The sequence below is a fragment of the Exserohilum turcica genome, assembly GCF_000359705.1.
Source record: "Exserohilum turcica Et28A unplaced genomic scaffold SETTUscaffold_17, whole genome shotgun sequence".
NCBI lineage: Eukaryota > Fungi > Ascomycota > Dothideomycetes > Pleosporales > Pleosporaceae > Exserohilum > Exserohilum turcicum.
Window position 1 is genome coordinate 614,303 of NW_007359992.1, and position 19,436 is coordinate 633,738.

Consider the following 19,436-nt stretch of genomic DNA (forward strand, 5'->3'; position numbering starts at 1 on the left):
TAAAGGGGCTTACGCAAATAGCACATGAGATGACGCTTATGAGGGAGGAAGTAGCTGCTCTTCGAGAGGCTCTAGACACAGCAAATAAGCGTAAGAGCCGCAAGTGGCGATACGTACGGACAGAAGAGACTCTTACTGTAGGCGAAGTACAAGAAGTATTAGCTGAACAGGCGGGTAGCAGTCGTGGTGATGGTGAGAGTGCGTCGAAGAGGGTGCGAGGAGAGCGGCGGTGCGGGCGTTGCAAGCAGACTGGACACAACGCTCGTACCTGCGCAGTTGAGATAGATAGTGTAAGTGATAGTAGCGATTCTGACAATTAATTTGGTATATTGCAATAGTTTATTGACTGTAATAAAAGACTGTGATAACGTGTCAACGTCAACGCGCTGGTGGGGAGTGACCGACTCGCTTGGGTGACCGACTCGCTTATGAACCACGTTATACACCAGCATTAACATATGCAGACGCCACAAAAAGTCTACTATTGTGGAGCGCCAATGGCTTGTAGCTTGGCCAATTCAAAGTATACGCCCTTTTTAGCTACCAGCTCTTCATGTCTGCCCTTCTCCACAATCTTGCCCTTGTCAAACACATAGATGAGATCTGCGTGTTGGATTGTGCTGAGTCGATGCGCAATGGCGATTGTAGTGCGGCCCTTGGATGCAGAGTCCAAGGCTTCTTGTACGACGCGCTCGGATGCGGAGTCCAGGGCGGAAGTGGCTTCGTCGAGAAGAAGCACTTTGGGGTCGCGGAGGAGGGCACGAGCAATAGCCATGCGTTGGCGCTGGGAAGCAGTCAGTAGGTGTTGTGTGTAAAAAAGAAATAAAGAGAAGAGCTTACTTGACCGCCCGAAAGAAGAGCACCCTTTGCACCGACCAGAGTGTTGAAACCGTCTGGTAATGATGTGATAAAGTCATAGATGTTTGCATCCTTGCACGCCTGTATGACAGCATCATCACTCATTTCCTCCTTGTCGGCCAGAATATTCTCGCGAATCGTGCCGGTGTAGAGGGTGGTTTCTTGGCTAACAATGGCTAATTGTGAGCGGTAGCTTTGGAGGTTGTAGTCGGTCAATGGCACGTCGTCAACGAGGACAGCACCGCTGGTTGGGTCGTAGAATCTTTCGAGCATTTGCATGACTGTCGACTTTCCGCTACCAGAGGCGCCGACAAGCGCAATGAATTGGCCAGGCTCAGCCGAAAGACTGATGCCACGCAAGACGCGGTGGTCTGGTCGTCCTGGATATGTGAAGCGTACATCCTGTAGCTCGACCTTGCCCGCAAGACGCTCAATCTGGATGCCATCTGGAGACCAGTGATCGATTTTAGGGACGCGGTTCAGGAACGACTTGAGAAGCTTAGCGGCATCCTTGGCCTCGCCCATATCCGGAGCAAAGGAGAAGATGGCGCCAGCCGATTGAGCACCGTTTACAATTGCAGAGTAGATGATGAAAAACTGCAAGACAGTGTACTCTCGGTTGAAGAGCAATCGACCACCGTACCAGAAGATAAAGGCGAAGATCAGCAGGGACAGTCCTTGTGATGTAGCGTAGAGCACAGCCGACACACTTGTGAATTTCAAGTAGCCCTTGCCCTGCGCACCAAGCTTTTTGTGGTACTCGTCCAGGAGATGCTTCTCGAGTGAGAGCGAGGCGACAGTGCGGATAGAGGAGGCAGCTTCACACGCGAAGCTTGCAGCATCAGATGTCTCCTTGGTTCGCTTTTCCATGCGAGTAAGCGCGTACAGGCGAAAGTAACCGCATCCGAGAACCAGAGGAATGGTCGAGGAACACACCAAAGCCAGCTTCCATCCAAACGAGCATGCGGCGATAAAAGCAACAATGATGGAAGCACCAGCACTGACAATGGATCCGAGGGTAGAGCCACTAAGACCAGCAAGGCGGTTTGCTTCGGATGACAAAAAGTTACTGAGAGCTCCCGATGTTACTGTCTCGCCGTCGAAGAACTCCATGTCTTGGCGGAGCATGGCTGCGAAAGCCTGCGTTCGCACACTGCCGATGAGTTTAGCGGATCCCTTTGACAAGGTCACACCCTGGACATAGTGAAAGATGATCATTACAAGTCCGAGCATAAGAAACATGTAGCACCAGAAGCCGACGTTAAGCCCACCAAGCGACGTTCCGGGTGACAGAAGCGAATTGATCGAGTTACCAAGGAAGATGGCCTGCATGGCAGGGTTGCAGCCAGCGAGGAAGCTGAAAACCAGTCCCAACGTCATCGTAACATGTTCGCCCTTGTTCATCTGCCAGCTGAACTTGATCAGCTCCCACGTGCCATAGTTCTTGTCTTTTTCATCCTTCTTTGCCAGGAACTCGGAAGGAGCAGATGTCGCAGTTCGCATCAGGGTAAGATTCTTTTCGTCTGTTTCGCCCCCTGCTGCCTTCTCAGGTTCTTCTAGAAGTGACATCCTGTTGGCAGGGTTGATCTTCGAGGTAAGCTCTTGGGCCTGTACAAGGCTTGCGTACACGGCGTTGAGGTCGATAAGTTCTTGGTGCGTACCCTGTTCGACGATCCGGCCCAATGCCATGACCACAATGTTATCGGCGTTCTTGATAGTAGATAGTCGGTGAGCAATGACAATCGTCGTACGTCCCTGCGATGCTCGATCAAGGGCGTCCTGGACTGCACTCTCAGATTTGGTATCAAGAGCGGCAGTGGCTTCGTCGAGAAGAAGAATCTTGGGATCCGAGACAATGGCACGGGCAATGGCGATACGTTGCTTTTGTCCACCGGAAAGCAGCCCACCTCGCTCTCCAACTTTGGTCTGGTATTTCTCTGGTAGGTCCATGATGAAGTCGTGGGCATTGGCAATCTTGGCGGCTTGTTCGATGAGTTCCATCTTCTTCTCGTCCGATACATTTGCGTACTCTGTGTTGACCAGCCCATGCAGAATACTCTCGTAGATGGTGGTGCTGAACAGTATAGGCTCCTGGCTGACAATAGCCATACGCTGACGCAGCCAACGAAGGTTCAAAGTGGTGATGTCCCTGCCATCCAAAAAGATTTGGCCCTCCATTGGCAGGTAAAAGCGTTCCAACAGTCCGACAATGGTAGATTTTCCTGATCCCGATGCACCAACAAGCGCTATCATCTTGCCTGAAGGAACAACCAGGTTGAAATCCGAGAGCACTGTGGTATCCGGTCGAGACGGATATATGTGTTTGAGATTTCTAAACTCAATGTTTCCAACAAAGTCGTCGGGGACAATGCCTTCGTCGGTCTCGGGGTCGATGGGCGAGTTTCTTTCGATCGTGTTGAAGACCTTGGTAGCCGCCGCAGTAGCCGCACCAAAAGCTTGAATATGAGGCAGGTTCTGTCCGATGGAGAATCCAGCAATCATGAGTGCCATGACGACAGTGAGAATGTTCGAGACACCGAGCTCTCCGTTGTCCAGGAAATGCTTACCCTGCCAAAAGGCCAGGGCATACTGGAGGTTGAGCACACCCATCATACCAGCAATCATCATCGACAGCCAGAACTTGGCCCGATAGTCCAGCAAAGTTGCACGGTCCACAAAAGCCTTGTACTTTGCCTCGAGCCGCTTCTGGGTTCCGAACGCAGCAACATTGCGAGCTGAGGAGAGGACCTCTTCAGCCAGAGAAGCAGCTGTAGCGTACTCGTCGATAGACAGGGTTTGCGCTTTCTTCATCAAGGTACCGTTAACACCCATCATCAATATCAACGCAAGGGTGGCTGATAGCATGATCAAGGAGAGTTTCCATGATCTGATAAAACCAACGACGATACCGGATGCGAACATGGAAACACCAGTAACGAACAAGCCAATCTTCTGACCGATACCATCCTGGACCAAGTTCATGTCGGAGCTGATACGGGTAGTGACTTCTCCGGATCCCAGAAAGTCGAAGAAGGCAATGTTCTGCCTAAAGATGGCGCGCAGGTAGAGTACTCGGATTGTTCGTGTGATGCGTTCTCCAGTGTACGAGAAACCCATGATGCTAATGTACGAGGTAATAAAAGCAGCAATGCCCAAGTACACAAAGTACAGCGTAAAGGTCTTGACTTGATGTTGGAATTTGGCAGCAGCGACGGCATCGACTGAGTAGCCAGTAAAGCTTCCCGTGAAATTACCGTAAACAAGCTGCGTAAAGTCAGCTTCAGTGTCTTACGGGCTGTGGCCTACTCGTGTGCTTTGACCCTTCCCCCAAGCCTCCCTGGCGTCTATGAGCGCAAAGTCTGTATGTAGTACTTACCGTCATCAAAGGCAACACAGCCCCGGCCGCAATACTGGCGATCAAGGCCACAACCATAATGGCCTTGTCCTTGGCGGTCGCATACCGAAACAGAGAAAAGTAGCCGACGGTGAGGTTTGGTGCAGTCAGTTGTCTGTCGATGAGATCCTTCTCTTTCTCACTTAGAGAAGCTGTGGGTGGGCTGAGCTCCTTTTCCGACTTGATTTCCTGCTTCTCTTCAACGGCTGTGAAGCTGGCCGTTTCCGTGGCCTTGGCCTTTGAGGAGGAGTCGTGATCCATGCTCAGGTGATGGTGAGCGTGCCGTCCTGTCGCTGGTCTCTGCGCGGCAGCGATCGAAGCACCTCCTGTGTGTTCAAGAAGGATGGAGGTGCAAAGAAAGAAACCCGAGCAGCAAGTTTCTCGAGTTTCCTACGACGCCACTCACGGGCCTCGATAATCCAAGATCCTTGTTGCAGGGGACGGGTGCACTGTTCCGCTCTGGACTATGCTAGGCCGCGTCTGATGCAGCGTACGATTCAAGCCTCGGCACCGCGGTCGTGGCCCCTAATAGGTGGATAAGGCGGGCGGGCGGGCTTTGTTTCGAGTGGCTACTAGAGGATACGACGAATACGAGGCGAAGCGAAACGTTCTAAATCGCTCCGCGGTGGAGCAAAGTCGATGCATTCAATACAATGGCGTCGTCTAGTTCAAAGACGGCAGCGGCGCCGAAAGATGTGCATACATGCTGTATGTATGCAATCATATGGCCGCCAGCAAACCTGCGCTTTATACAGCAACCAAGTGATCGCTGCCTAATTCTCGCCGCGGCTATGATTAGACTCCGAGATGTTTCCATACAGCAAGCCCACCAAGGCTGATCTGGGGCGCGCTGTAGGAAAGCTCGCTATTCTCGGGATGGCGGCCGTCGGGGGGAATTGGCCTCCGATAGTCCTGCGTACTAGCCCAGCGCACTCCAGTCCGCCCAAAAGTAACGTGGCTCCCCGCCCATACCCTTTGTAAATGATGGATGCGCCATTTCAGCCTAGTCCCGGCAGCCACTGCTCCATATTCGTAGGCTCAGCTCTGCCTGGCATATAGCAATTCCATCTCGCCTGTAGAAAAGTTCCCACGAAAGTCTGCGTAGCGATTACAAAAGTCGGAGAGATCAATACTCCGTCCGGCCTAACTTCGGGAAAGGAGTCTCCGCCTGACGCTCTGTGTGTCGCGCAGCACTCAGGCCCATTATTTGGTAGCCCTATAGATGGCTGTGAAGAGTCGAGCCGTTTGTGCATCGGAGCGGGATCTGCGAGCGCACAAAGCAGAAGTGCTCCACCCAGTAGTTAGTTGTCTCTCCATCTTTTCTTCTCACCGCTCTTATTGATTGTCCTTGCATTGGCATACAATTCCAAAAGAAATATGCTATTGGGCCCCTAATCCCACTATGGCATTCAGTCACGTGACGTACAATGCGGAAAAGGGGAACAATCGTCAGCTCAGAGGAGGATATATCAAAGCACGAAGATAAAAAGGCGGGTAACGAAATCTCCAATCGGAACTTGAGTCTGCAGCAACGGGTACTAAAAAATCAAAAAGAGGGGTATTAGTATATGAGAAAATATTGACATGGCTCGAGTTCGGACAAAGCTATCGGTAGAGTGTGAGCATGATGTAGAATCTCGCATGGTGATAGGTAGATAGATTCTGTATCGGTAGGAAAGCGTCATAAGAGGCCGTAAAACCGGATATGACTAAATGCTAGCCGGTTTGTCAGCAGAGAACGCAACTCGCCACCGCCCTCGTCCAGGCAGCAACTTCGGGTATGGCATCTGATACACGTTCGTCATGGTGGCTGGAATAGGAAAATGCCGATTCCACTCCTGTAAACTGTTCAATGTGTGCGGATGAAACGCTGTCTAGTCGCTGGCGTGCTATGCGAAGGATCAGCAAAGCAGCATTCATGAGTGACGCGTCAGTATGTCAGTGGTTGTAGCATTTACCCTCATACAAGCAGCGCTGTTTGCAGACTATGTTATCCAGTTTTGCTGTATGGATTCGTTTAGCCCCCATTCTTTGTGTATTAGAGCAAGGCGTAGCTTAATTGCCAGTCGATTGACAACAAGCCAATTGTGACTGTATAATCTTGCTTAGCATGTACGCCAGAGTCGTCTTGTTGATATCCCAGGCGTAAAATCCCCTCACATATGTGTTAGTCTATGAAATAGAAGTGGCGATAAACATGTGTGAGCTGCTACATGTAACGTGGTGTGCATTGGTGTCGCTACGTACGAACACCCTTTCATCAACAACGGCTTGTAACGGTCCGATTGGGTGACGGCCAGTTTAAAAAATAATAATAAAATGAGATTGCTTGAGTGGGCCATGATCGAGTAAGATTTGCTTCGGGACGGGTGCAGTCGGTCATGCACAGATCCTTCAGATTAGGCCGATGGTTTCATAATAGCAATAGGATTGTATGCTGGGAACGCAACGCCAAAGATTTCAAGAATGATCATCGGTGATTTTTTTTAGTTAGGGCGGATACTGCAAATCCGACATGGCGATACGTGTAAGAGATGACATATATGCTTAATGCAAACTCCGGATAGCTTCATTCGGTGGGTTTTGAGGCTCAAGTAATCGGAACGATGGTTGGATCTGCCGCCTTCTAGTCCAGACGTTCTACGGGTATTTTAAACTCTTTCGTGATTTTAGTCAGGTTATCAACAACTAAGCAAGGTGGCAAGTCAGTAAGGATTTGGCATAGACCAGGTACATGCTACTTGCGGTCATTGACATCGACGGTTGGCGGTCTTTTACTATTCGAGCCAGCCGACTCAGAGCCAGGGTCGCTTGTATTTTGAGTCTTGGGCGGATTCGTGTCAATATGAATTGTGACCTTGAGGCAATGGTTAGCACCTGAAGCAGCAAGCGGAGCACACTCAGAAATGCAATGCTGAAGCTGTACCTCGCCATCCAGGCTGGTATAGTCCAAACCTACCGGCCCGTCGTTGACCAGAGCAACATCCATCATAGCAGCAAACAAGCCATCCTTGACTTTTTCAGTTTTATACAAGGCTCCGACTTTGTTGAAGAAAGCCTGATATAACGTGCGGGCCTGGTCGCCATTTGCCGACTGGTGGAAGTCTGGTTTGTTTCCTTTTTTCATCGATGCCAACAAGGTAAACTGGGATACTGTGAGACGTTAGAAATTGCCTTTCGAGGGCACGGGCGGCTTCCATGCACACGTTGAGACAGCCCACCCAATACCTTGCAGCCTTGATAGTGGACTACATACCACACAGGACCTCGCCCTGTATATCCGTGACGGCGCATTTCCACTTGCATAGTCAGTGCCACGAGCAGACACGGCCGAGGGAGACATCATACGCGTCCTGGCGGATCCTTGGACTCGTCGTCCCAGAGTTTGGCCTTGAGCACCTTGGCCGCCATGGCTTCGACATCCTTCTCCGTGTCGTCCTTGGAGACGGCGGCGAGGACCAGCAGGCCCTTGCCGATGGAGGAGATGAGCTGGCCGTCGACCGTGACGGAGGCCGACTTGACCCTCTGCAGCACGGCTGGGCACTGTTAGTGTGGGTGTGGTTGCACGTGGGCGGGAGGGGCCTGTACTTCTCATGGTGGCGGGGTAATAGCGACAGTAAAAGTGGCCGTGATGGCAAGGCCAGCGCCGCCGAATGCCTAGCGTCTGCACACACACACACACACACACACACACAGAGACACAGATGCGCGCGCTCAAGCGGCTCGATGCTGGGACAGCCTTACGGGAAAACAAAGCAACAAGGCGCAACTACGTCACGCATGGGAATTGGCGTATCCGACAGAGGTGAGACGAGGCTGAAGACTTGTGCAACGCGAACGTGAAACAGCGACGCGTGGGGCTGGTGACGGCTAGCGGCCGCACTCTTGGCACAGGCGCTAGGCCCGGCCTAGGGATTCGCGTTACCCATGCCATGCCTCACCCTCTGCACATCCAGCCCACGATACAAAGTCTCGCACCATTCCCGCCGGCCGCCCGCCCCCGCGCCCGCCTACTACTGAGCCCTCGCGGACACCCCCATCACCGCCCCATCGCCGCCCCGCCCCCCGCCCCCGCCCGCACTGCAAGGCTCGACATTCGCCATGGCCGCACGGAAACTCCAGCAGGAGATCGACAAATGCTTCAAGAAGGTCGCCGAAGGCGTCGCGACCTTTGAAAGCATCTATGAGAAGATTATGCAGACGGGCAATCCGTCGCAGAAGGAGAAGCTCGAGGACCAGCTGAAGAAGGAGATTAAGAAACTGCAACGGTCGCGGGACCAGATCAAGACATGGGCAGCCATGTCCGAGATCAAGGACAAGAAGCCGCTGCTAGACCACCGCAAGCTCATCGAGACAGTAGGGTGCCTGCCGCGTCCCGGGGCAATGCCGTGACTGACGAGTGACAGCAAATGGAGCGCTTCAAGGCCGTTGAAAAGGAGATGAAGACCAAGGCATATTCCAAAGAAGGCCTCCAATTAGCATCCAAGATTGACCCCAAAGACAGGGAAAAGATGGAAATGGTTGAATTCCTGCAGCACATGAACGAGGAGCTCGAGCGACAAATAGAAACAATCGAGGCCGAGGTCGAGACGCTCAACGCCAACGTCAAAAAGTCCAAGAAGGGCGACAATTCCAAAATAGAGCGCGTGTCCGAGCTGGAAGAGGCGGTCGAACGGAATAAATGGCACCAATCCAAGCTGGACCTGCTGCAGCGCGCGCTGGAGAATGGCAGCGTCGAGACAGAACAGGTCAAGGAGATTGAGGACAGCATCAAGTACTACGTCGAGAGCAACCAAGACCCCGAGTTCATGGACGACGACACATTGTACGACGACTTCAACCTGCAGGAAGAGGAGGCCATGTACGGACTGGGCGAGAACCTCGACCATGTCTCGTCACACGAATCGCAGTCGATAGCCGACGACACCCCCGAGTCAGACATACGGCCGCCAGCACCAAAACCAAAGGCAGCCGAAGCCGTGCAGCAAGGGGCAAGGCGATCGTCGACGCAGATGAAGTCGCCATTACCGGCGTTAGCGACGTTGCATACGCCATCGCCTGGCTCTGCAAATACTACGGCAAACGCGATGAAGCCCGCGCCGATACCAACGCGAACGCCAGGAGAGCCATTGAAATATGCTTCAGCTGCGGCTGCTGCGGCTGCTAGCGATAAGAATGGAGTGGGCATTGCCCCATTGCCACCACCACCTGGCGCCTCTGCGGCTCAATCCAGCCTCACTGCTGGCGGCGCACGTGCAAGCGCAACCAGCTCACCAGCCATAACGCATTCCCAGCCAGCCTCACAAGCACAGCCAGCCAAGTCCGCACAGGCCTCACCTGCTCCTGCCGCTAGCGTACCTGCGACGGCTGCCGTGGAGAAGGAAGCACCTGCGCAAGCTGCACCGGCCGATGATGCCTCCAAGGCCAATAGGAGAACGCCTGCTCCCGAGCCTGTAGAAGAAGAGGAATCCCAGGCTGCCACACCACCACTGACGAACGGAGACTCGCACGCCGAAGATGAAGAAGAAGAGTCGGTCTACCACCTCCCCTCAAGCCTGCAGGATTTGCTTGATTCATTCGAGGCGACCAAAAATGACATTTCTGCTTCGGCGTCCAAACCTCCGGATGAGCGTATGCTCGTGGCATCCATGGCCACCGCCCCCGAGTCCGCAGACACTGAGGCGCCGCGTCACTACCGTCCCCAAAACCCATACCCGTTCACGCCTGCCCACTACCCGCAAGAGCCGTTGCCGATATTTGACGATCCTCGCTTGTACTCCCGCATCGAGACCGATGCTCTCTTCTATGCCTTCTACTACCGTCAAGGCACATATCAGCAATATCTGGCCGCCAAGGCACTAAAGTCGCAGAGCTGGAGATTCCACAAGCAATACCAAACTTGGTTCCAGAGACACGAGGAACCAAAAGCGATAACCGAAGACTACGAACAAGGAACATACCGATTCTTCGACTATGAGAGCACATGGTAAGCACTTGATCTTGTACCTCGGCCTTGGGCCAGCCAGGCCGCCGTACTACAAACTGCGCCCCATTGTGCTATTTCTGCACGTCATACAGAGCTAACGTCCCGCCTAGGATGAACCGAAGGAAAGCAGACTTCCGATTTGCGTACAAGTTTTTGGAAGACGAGCTATGAGCAGTCAATTGCAGTCATCTTGCCGAACACCATGCTCAGTATGGTAGTTGCGTTCTGTATCAAGTATTAGGTAGTCCTGGAATGGGTCCCATTATTGGGCAAATGTCTTGTGCTCTTCGGAACCAAAAGCGCTTGTCCGGACGGCTTTGCTCTGTATTAAACCCCACAGCAGGAACACAGGCCAACCATGGGCGGAGCAATTTACGGTGAGACACTTATGCATGGATGAATGGCACCATTTGAGGCTCCTCTGCCAAGAGGAATCCTTGCGCCGCTGCAGTGGAGTGGCGTAGGGGCGAGGCGGCCTGAGCGCCGGGCGTAATCTGACATTATGTGGCCAAGGCCGCGGTAACACGGAATGCCGCCCCCAATCGCATGAGGGCCTACAGGGCTGGAGCAAGAGGTAGGTCTGTCTCCACTGGCCGTCTTAGCGAAAGAATCTATCCACAACCTTCCAGCACCAGTTTCGCCCCGTTACGCCCGGCCGCTCTAGCTCCTGCACGCCGCTGCCTCGAGCGGCTGCAGCATCAAATCATTTCCGGCCTTTTGCGGCGTTGGCGGTTCTTCACTGGCGGACGACTTGGGTGAAGCATACTCAGCAGCATATATAGACAGAGGGAAAAAGAGTGCGAGCCGAGGTTTCATGACGGCTGACCCACCCAAGTCGGGCAGCCAGCACAGTTACTCCTGGAATGCCGTTCAATCCCCAATCCGGATGGCGTTGGCCGCCTAACCGCGCTGGATAGGAGTTCTCTGACCAACTCCGTTGACAGATCAGTCGTAGGCCTGACGCAGACTCGGCGTCCGCCTTGATTGTGTAAACATGTCCAAGAATACTGACTTGTCTACGCCAAACAATGCGTCGATCTCGAGACCGCAACCCGGATCCTGCAGCTCAACAAGGATCTGTCTTTACGCTGTATAGCGAAAATAGGCGAGCAAGAGGTATGCATGCACTCATAGTCACACGATAGTCCGACCCTCATCCTTTGCATCGGCCAGTCCGGCTCATCAATCTATACTGAACCCAGACACCCAAGTATGAATATTATCTGTATTGGCCTATTCTGGCTTTCTGCCTAGCTCAGCCATTCCCGAGCAAATGAGACTCGATACAGTCAAGGTGGATGAAGCCTAGTGGCCATGCAGCCCATAAGACGGGAGGAGCGGTTGACGGCAGATCTATCAACGGTCCTCGCTCCTCCGCCACTACATGTTGCTACGCTTCCTCCAGCAAGCCATTTCACCGCTTCTCTATTTTCATAATAGAAAAAGAACCTGGCAGCTTTGACTCAGCTGTGTACCCGATTCCCCTATTCTTCAGTATTGCCGAGTTTTGCATAGGCACGAACCCGTAGTCAGCCCTATACCAAGACACGTTTCGGGTACCACAGCGTTGGGTCATTGGCTTCGCCTCGTTCTCCCATGAATCGACCCCAGCAATCTTAGGCTTCTATATTCACAACCTTACTCTCTGGCGTAGCTTCGACACAGAATCACAGCACGGGGGCGGGCAAGCTTACGAAAGAAACCATCTCGCCTCGTCAAGCCCTGTCACTGCCCACTAGATCCTGCAACCAGAACCAATCTTGGCCTGGGCGGCGCTGCTTCTACTTTCACTTTGTCATCAACATGTTGGCTCATCACGGTTCGCATAGAGATAATTTCGGGCGTTTGGAGGGTCCAAGATCTCCAAAATATCTGTAAGTGATGCGTACCTCAGGCGCAAGGTATAAGCCCCCGCTGTGGCAGTAGTGCGTAGTTGTCACAGATGAGATCCTGGTGGCTCTCCCATTTAAGGCTCCAGTATATACTGCGAGATGACAAAGGGTAAACAATAACGTCGCCGACACATCTAACTTGCTCTTGTAGATCTGCTGGGCAAGCTCAACTGCTGCCTCGCAAGCGTTCGGCCCCGACAAGGAAAACGCTCCAATCACACAAACTACGCATCATTACCTCGCCTGCGGCACCCGCCTACCGCCCGTCTACTAATAGCATTGACTTCACTACCACAGGCAGTGGTTCCAAGAAGACCAAGTCAGTACGCCTAAAGCAGGAACAACCGCCTTCGCCCGCCATGTCCGGATACAGCGTAAGCTCCACCTTTTGCCTTCTGCAACTCCTTGGAAGACGTTCCCGTTTCGCTTACCAATGGGCGCAGTACTCCTCTTCAGGCCAAGGCAACTACTCTTACCAGCCACCCTACCAGCCCGGTATACCACAATACACGCAACACCAGATCCACGCCTATTATGCTCAATACCAATGCTACCCTCCAGAACCATGGCAAATGGTCCAAGAATACTACGTTGAGCAGCAACCGATGAGCATACCGCACACTGCATACCAAGAACCCGTAACAGGCTACGAAAGCACAGGCTGGCAGCTGCAAGACACCGACGTCAATGTCTCGGCGTCTCCCGGCCAAAAAAGGTGCGTGTGTATCCTTAGTTCCCTCTACTGACGCCATGACATAAAAGTACAATCAGTCTAATATACCATATTTCCAGAAGCCAAAAAAGCACCAGCACCAGCACCAGCACACGTCCAAAGTACTTTCTCCCCTTCCACTTTTCTTTTCTTGTCAGACCACCAGCCAAATCTAACTCGTGTCCCGTTAGAACATGGACCTGCGACATTCCCACATGCACTTCGTCCGCACAATTCACGCGCCTGGCGGACCTGCAGCGCCACCAATCGACGGTGCACGGCGTGGGCACGCCCGAGTATCCCTGCCACGTAGCGCGGTGTAACCGCGTGGGCGAAAAGGGCTTCACGCGCAGAGACCATTTGGTCGAGCACTTGCGCAACTTTCATCATATCGATATTCCGAGACGGAAGCCAGGCGAGCGCTCGGCGTTTCCGTTTGGCTGGCCCGAGGGCGGCGTGGGAGGCGCGGCGGGTGTATAGGAGGTGTTTTCTTCTTCTTCTTTTTTGGAACATTCTTGACTTGGGCATGGCGGTGGAGGGAAGGAGGAGGGGGCGCCAGAATCGATTCGCTGGTTCATGGCAATGTGTAGCGGGATGCTTGCTACAGGATGCGATCGATGTGTTGAGGGGTCAAGAGATGGATATACTGGAGAATTGTTCAAGCACAGCATGCGAGCACTGCAGAGAAGCCGATATTGGACGCTAGGGCAACTTCTCGGTTTACGGCAGAATATAGAGGCAGGAGGTGGAAGTGGCATTGCACAGAAAGAGTGAGTTAATCATGTCATTGTCTTTATCATTGTTGTCACGAAATACTGCACAATTGCAACGTCAAGAGCATGGATTCGGACATTTAGATCAATTGCATTCGCTGTATCAACAATACCAGCAAAGCCACCACGGCCACTATGCGCTACAAGACGAAACTTGGACCCCAAAGAAGGTTTGTTTCTCACTAGCAACATGGCCGGGAATAACTCCATCTGAACCCGAGTCAGGAGACATGGTCCGCGGTAAGCGGCGCCTAGTTGATTCGCCTGCAAGCGATAGTTTGCACAGCGTTTGCCCTTCTCGGTTTTCGTCTTGTTTAATTGGCTCGTCTCTCCGCACAGCAGCGGCGGCTGAGATAAGTCGGAGTGGAGAATGGCCGGCCTTGGGCGCTTGTGGTTGACCGTTGAGTCATTGGCGTCTGATGTTCAGCTTGAAGATATAACACATGGCTTTATTAGACGAGCCTTTACCTATCTTTACTATCCCAGGCACAGGCAGACCAATCAAGAAGAGGCCAGGGTCATCTGTTCTAGATTGGTCCACCTGTATGCACACCTGCCGCATTGGGCGCGTAAGTTGGTGGGCCTTGCATGTCAGATATTGTGCCCTCGGCTTGTGGCAGAGCATCCCTCTAGATCATAAACAGGAAAGCCTCCTTGTCTGCATGTAATTCCAACCGTTGAATAATGCTTCGTAGCGCGTTTATCGATAACTCGGTGCTGTGTTGGCATCAAACCCCAACCGCGTAGCACGCCGTATGAAGCCTAGGTCTGAGGCTGAGGTTGGGTCCAACAAACATATATGTATGTACATGTCAGCCCGATCAGTTGAGAGGCATTCCACTGGCAGTTCCCACCCTCACATGGCTATGTTCTTTAATAGTGTGTGAAACGTGCATGCGTTACGAACAGACAAGCGGATGACGACGCTTCTGTCTTGAGCTGGATGCAGCTGTTTCAGCCCCGATGATCTCCTAAGGCGCGTCCATGGTGGCCAGGGGGGTCATGAGATGAGAGTGAGGCTGGTGTCAAAATTACCAGGTCCTTCCCGTGGTCCGGCGGGCGCGGAGTGCACGTGGCTTGCTTGGGCATGACTGATCCTCGGGTTTCTTTTGCGGCAGCGTGCTCGATCCTGGGTTCAGTATGCACCAAGGTTCAGGTCATCTGACAGTAGCGCTGGTGCAGCGCTTGGCTCCCGATGAGAACATGGTGTGAGCCGAACTCTTGCAGAAGATCCTCGCAGCCGCCTGTTCTCGAAGGTTGAACTTGATGGGTGATGCCTGGCTGCCTTCTTGGCCATTAGATAAACGACAAGCGACCAATCAGTGCCACGGCCATTCAGCTTACACTAGACGAGACATGTCGGGCTGGCGCAGCAACGACGACGCCCGGGGTTGTAGCAAAATGTGAAGGAAAATGGATGAAGAGTTTGTTGTGCAGTCGGGAGGAGTGGTTGGTAAGGTGACGTGGTGCCGGACTGTGGAATGGAAGGGCAGAAGGACATGACGTAGGTCACGTTTAGCGCATTCTGGCAGTCGCCCACTCGGGAGAAGTCGTAGGGAAAGAACGACTGACACCAGTAGGCTGCCTTGTGCCCACCAAACCTCCTTCACACCTGCTTCTGCCTGGACATTTTGCCTTCGGCCCTGATTCATACCCATGTCTTTCAAACCGCACACATATCCTTCCACGACTGAATTCACAGACTCCTTACCCTTACAATAACTGCCTGGTTGCTCTGGTTCCCCCGCAATCTGCGTCGGGGTACGGACCGCTTACGAACCGCCAACTCCCAACTACAACCTAATCAAGGCCACAGTGGCGACACCTTTGCGAAAACTCACCCAGCAGCCTCAGGCTTCGCGCTGCACAATGCGCGATCTCCGCAAACAGGCTCTCGAGAGCCACAAGACCATCTCGCGCAAGGCCCGCTCGCGCGTCGCATCCACCACAGCCTCAAAAACCAACTCAGCTGTCGCATCGCCAGCCCAGTCGCGCGCAGCCAGTCGCAGTCGACATGACACTGACGATGAAGACGAGCTGAGCGACGGCACCGCATGGAGGTGAGTTTCCAGTGCCGCACCCAACTTTTTTGTTTGCCTCGCCACCGTAGACGGTGATCGGTGACATCATCGGCTCTACACAATATCAGCCGATGAATGCTGACACGCCGCCCAAACAGCACCGCCTCCATTGACGATATCCTCAACGGCGAAGATGTGAACATCTCCGAAGATGCGTGGAAGACGGAGCTCAACACGCGCATCGAGCAGATTATCAACCTCAAGCGCAGCAGCACTGAGGGGCGCGCCGAAAGCTTGAATGCATACGCACATATCCTCATGGCCCGCTACGCAAAGAACGAAGTCGAGGGCCACATCAACGAACTTGTGTCTTCCATGATTAGGAGCATTAGGCAAGAGACGACAGAAAATGAGGTTGTCAAGGCCTTGAAAGGTATGTGCAGCGCTCAAAAGTCACCATGCATGGCTCACAACCATTAGCACTTGCAGTCACTGCTGTTACCGTCGATTCCGACACCCTCTACGACGGTGTCGCCGACCAGCTCAAGCGCACCATACAGTCTTCGTCGTCGATCCCCGTCAAAGTCAGCGCCACTCATACTCTCGGTACCACTGCCTTTTTTGCTGGTGCAGGCGACGATGAGATATTGGATATTATGAATCTTTTCCTTGAGATTGTCGAGTCAGACGGCGCTTCGATCGACGCTCAAGACGCAGGCAATATTGTGATTGCTGCACTAGAGGAATGGGGCCTGTTGGCTACCGAGATTGAGGATCTGGAAGAGGAGACCGAGGCCGCCATGGAGGCCTTTGTTGAGCAACTCGACAGCGCAGACTCGGGTGTGCAAATTGCAGCAGGCGAGAATATTGCGCTCTTGTACGAGAAGTCACTCACTCCACAAGAGGAGGACGAAGATGTGGAAGATGATGCTGATTCCGACGATCCGGAGTATGTGCGCGATGGGCAAAAACTGGTGAAGCGATACACAGTCTACCGAAGGCAGGACCAGCTTCTGCATACCCTCGACGAACTCGCCAACGTCTCGACCCGCCGCATATCCAAGAAGGACCGCAAAGCCCTGCACTCTTCGTTTGCAGACATTCGCAACTCTGTTGAGAAGCCCAGCCGCGGCCCTGCGTACTCGATGGCGCTGCACGAGGAGACTGGTAGGGCGTATGGGGCAGGCAGGATGAAAGTCAAAATCAACAGGAGTGTTGAAGTCAGGATTGATAAGTGGTGGAAATTACAGAGGCTCAACGCGCTCAGACGGACGTTGCAGGGCGGCTTCACGTACCATTACGACCAGAACGGGCTGGTGTCGACAGCGATCCCGTTCTCCATGTCCGCCAGGCGGTAATGACGCGGATGGACATGGTTGTTTTGGAATTTGAAGTTTTAGAAAAAGAGTCTCATTCTTACTCACATGGATACCTAGTAGGGAGGGGGTATTGTTAGGGTTTGCTCGGATTTTAGTATGGCAAAAAGATGCATGAGCGAGAGAGGGCCTGAGAGCAAGTTTGTCAAGTAGCCAGCATTCGATAACTCATATCACACCATGCTTTACATATAAAAATTTTGCGACCAGGACATAGCGTTGCGGCGGCAGTGACGGAGTACATGGGGCCCGGGCGCTGGTCGTTGCCCCGCGTTGCCCCTCTTCACCAGCATCATGTCAATGTTTACAAAACCCATGCAGTTTCCAAACAACCACATTGCCGGGATAGCGGTGTCCTCATGCTCCACTTGGCAGTAAATATAGATGCATAGAATCCAAAAGGGGACTGAACTGGAAGCATTCGGCCTTTCCTAGTGTCGTACAAGTGTTAGAGAGGCGGGCTTGGCGCGGCGTGAAGGTCAAGGTCGTAGCTTCGTAGAAAGTTCTGGACGGTTTTGGCCTGCTTTTCTTCAGCATCGCAACGCCTGAACCAATACCAAGACACTCTCCTCATTCCACACTTCCGGATATACCCAGTTCACTGCCCAGCTTCCACTTTTTAATACATCAACGCAACTGTACTTGCGCGATCATGGCTGACTCTAGTAAGCCTTCCCAAGCACCGACTCTGACGTCTACGAAACACGAATGCTAATACTGACCAGAGCGCCCACGCGTCTTCTTTGATATTGCCATTGGCGGTGCAAAGGCCGGTCGTGTTGCCTTTGAGCTTGTACGTCTTACTTCACCGACGTGATTCTATACCACATTGCTGGTTCTTGACTAACAGCCAAGTTAGTACAGTGATATCGTTCCCAAGACCGCCGAGAACTTCCGCGCGCTATGTACCGGCGAGAAAGGAGAAGGTGCATCTGGCAAACCCCTCCACTACAAGAACTCGAGCTTCCACCGCGTCATCAAGGGTTTCATGATCCAGGGCGGTGACTTTACCCAGGGCAACGGTACTGGCGGCGAGAGTATATATGGCGAGAAGTTTGAGGACGAAAACTTTGAGAAGATCCACGACAGGCCGTTCCTGCTGAGTATGGCCAACGCCGGCCCAGGAACGAACGGCTCTCAGTTCTTCGTGACTACAGTCCCTACACCACATCTTGACAACAAGCACGTCGTATTTGGCGAGGTCATCAACGGCAAGAGCATTGTGCGTACAATCGAGAACCTCAAGACAGAAAGCGGTGACAAGCCACTGCAAGATGCAACCATTATCGACTGTGGCGAGCTCACCGGGGAAGATTATGACAAGGCCACCGAGAAGGTCTCTGATGCAACTGGCGACCCATACGAAGACTTCCCAGAGGACCAAAAGGCTGGCGGTGAGGAATGGAAAGGTACCGAGATCCTCGAAATCGCGACCAAGCTGAAGGAAATGGGCAACGACGCATTCAAAAAGGGAAATCTCGAGCTTGGCATCCAGAAATACCAAAAAGGCATCCGCTACTTGCACGAATACCCTACACCACTAGAAAATGACCCCAAGGACCTGTGGCCCCAGCTCAACGCCCTCAAGATCTCGCTCTACTCCAACAGCGCCCTGCTTCAGAACAAGACACATCAGTACAGCGACGCGATAGAGAACGCAACCAAAGCACTGGAGATTGAGGGCATCACGGAAAAGGAAAAGGCCAAGGCGTACTTTAGGCGCGCACAGGCCAAGATTGCGAAGAAGAACGAGGAAGAAGCGTTGGCTGATCTTAAGGAGGCGGCAAAGTATGCGCCAGGTGATGCGGCAATCATCAAGGAACAGGATGCGATCAAGAAGAAGGTGCAGGCGCGAAAGGAGAAGGAGAAGCAGGTGTACAAGAATGCTTTCAACTTTGAGTAGGCATTTTGGCCCATATCTGGCTACCGGCTATTTCTCTTTGGAGGTACATGGTGGAGTTGAAGCATTGGGATCGGTTACAACGGCCTAGCATACAGTACTCCTAATCTTACGATGAATGAAGTTAGAAAAGTATGTAATCAGTACTCGAAATTGTTTTCTTCACCCATGTGTTCAAGTTGGTACATGACAAGCACTGAATATGACATGAATGTGTTTGTTAACAGTCATCTTGTGAATTGCCTACATAACTCTATCGCTACACATATGCACGAAAACAGGTGATTCGCCTCTCTTCCTTCCCTCACTTCTTGTCATTCTCCCCCCTATCCATCCAGCCCTCCATATATTGCTCGCTTCTAATCCATCATCCCATCAATCCATTCCTTGTGGCCCTCCTACCCACAAACCAACCAACCTAGGCACCTCTTTCCAACCCTGTACCCGACTCACCGATCCATACCCTTCCCCTCTCCTACAATCTGAATCCTTTCAAAAAAGAGAACCCACCGATGCAAACAAAC

The 19,436-nt window shown here is 52.7% G+C and overlaps 6 protein-coding genes across 6 annotated transcripts; 4 read left to right on the top strand and 2 right to left on the bottom strand.

Annotated features, from left to right (window-relative positions):
* Positions 1–481: 481 nt before the first annotated feature.
* Positions 482–4,513, bottom strand: SETTUDRAFT_108583 (uncharacterized protein; the record flags this gene model as incomplete). Its single annotated transcript, XM_008026314.1, has 3 exons — positions 482–784; positions 841–4,122; positions 4,235–4,513. 3 exons carry the CDS (start codon positions 4,511–4,513, stop codon positions 482–484), a joined length of 3,864 nt encoding a protein of 1,287 aa, XP_008024505.1.
* Positions 4,514–6,545: 2,032 nt separating this feature from the next.
* SETTUDRAFT_168807 (uncharacterized protein) lies at positions 6,546–8,022 on the bottom strand. Its single transcript, XM_008026315.1, has 6 exons — positions 7,841–8,022; positions 7,601–7,788; positions 7,509–7,551; positions 7,212–7,405; positions 6,998–7,109; positions 6,546–6,940 (listed from the first exon to the last, which is right to left on the bottom strand). The coding sequence occupies exons 1-6, from the start codon at positions 7,845–7,847 to the stop codon at positions 6,879–6,881; spliced, it is 606 nt and encodes a 201-aa protein (XP_008024506.1). The 5' UTR covers positions 7,848–8,022; the 3' UTR covers positions 6,546–6,878.
* A 304-nt stretch (positions 8,023–8,326) lies between these two features.
* Positions 8,327–10,409, top strand: SETTUDRAFT_150176 (uncharacterized protein; the record flags this gene model as incomplete). The annotated part of the gene is made up of 3 exons (XM_008026316.1): positions 8,327–8,608; positions 8,659–10,238; positions 10,349–10,409. Exons 1-3 carry the CDS (start codon positions 8,354–8,356, stop codon positions 10,407–10,409), a joined length of 1,896 nt encoding a protein of 631 aa, XP_008024507.1. The 5' UTR covers positions 8,327–8,353.
* A 1,305-nt stretch (positions 10,410–11,714) lies between these two features.
* Positions 11,715–13,756, top strand: SETTUDRAFT_184325 (uncharacterized protein). The gene is made up of 4 exons (XM_008026317.1): positions 11,715–12,112; positions 12,282–12,504; positions 12,574–12,845; positions 13,034–13,756. Exons 1-4 carry the CDS (start codon positions 12,042–12,044, stop codon positions 13,320–13,322), a joined length of 855 nt encoding a protein of 284 aa, XP_008024508.1. The 5' UTR covers positions 11,715–12,041; the 3' UTR covers positions 13,323–13,756.
* A 1,558-nt stretch (positions 13,757–15,314) lies between these two features.
* On the top strand, positions 15,315–17,201 carry SETTUDRAFT_168810 (uncharacterized protein). Its single transcript, XM_008026318.1, has 3 exons — positions 15,315–15,675; positions 15,795–16,069; positions 16,117–17,201. Exons 1-3 carry the CDS (start codon positions 15,485–15,487, stop codon positions 16,992–16,994), a joined length of 1,344 nt encoding a protein of 447 aa, XP_008024509.1. The 5' UTR covers positions 15,315–15,484; the 3' UTR covers positions 16,995–17,201.
* A 370-nt stretch (positions 17,202–17,571) lies between these two features.
* On the top strand, positions 17,572–19,069 carry SETTUDRAFT_150187 (uncharacterized protein). Its single transcript, XM_008026319.1, has 3 exons — positions 17,572–17,677; positions 17,738–17,805; positions 17,872–19,069. The coding sequence occupies exons 1-3, from the start codon at positions 17,665–17,667 to the stop codon at positions 18,913–18,915; spliced, it is 1,125 nt and encodes a 374-aa protein (XP_008024510.1). The 5' UTR covers positions 17,572–17,664; the 3' UTR covers positions 18,916–19,069.
* The last annotated feature ends 367 nt before the right edge of the window (positions 19,070–19,436 follow it).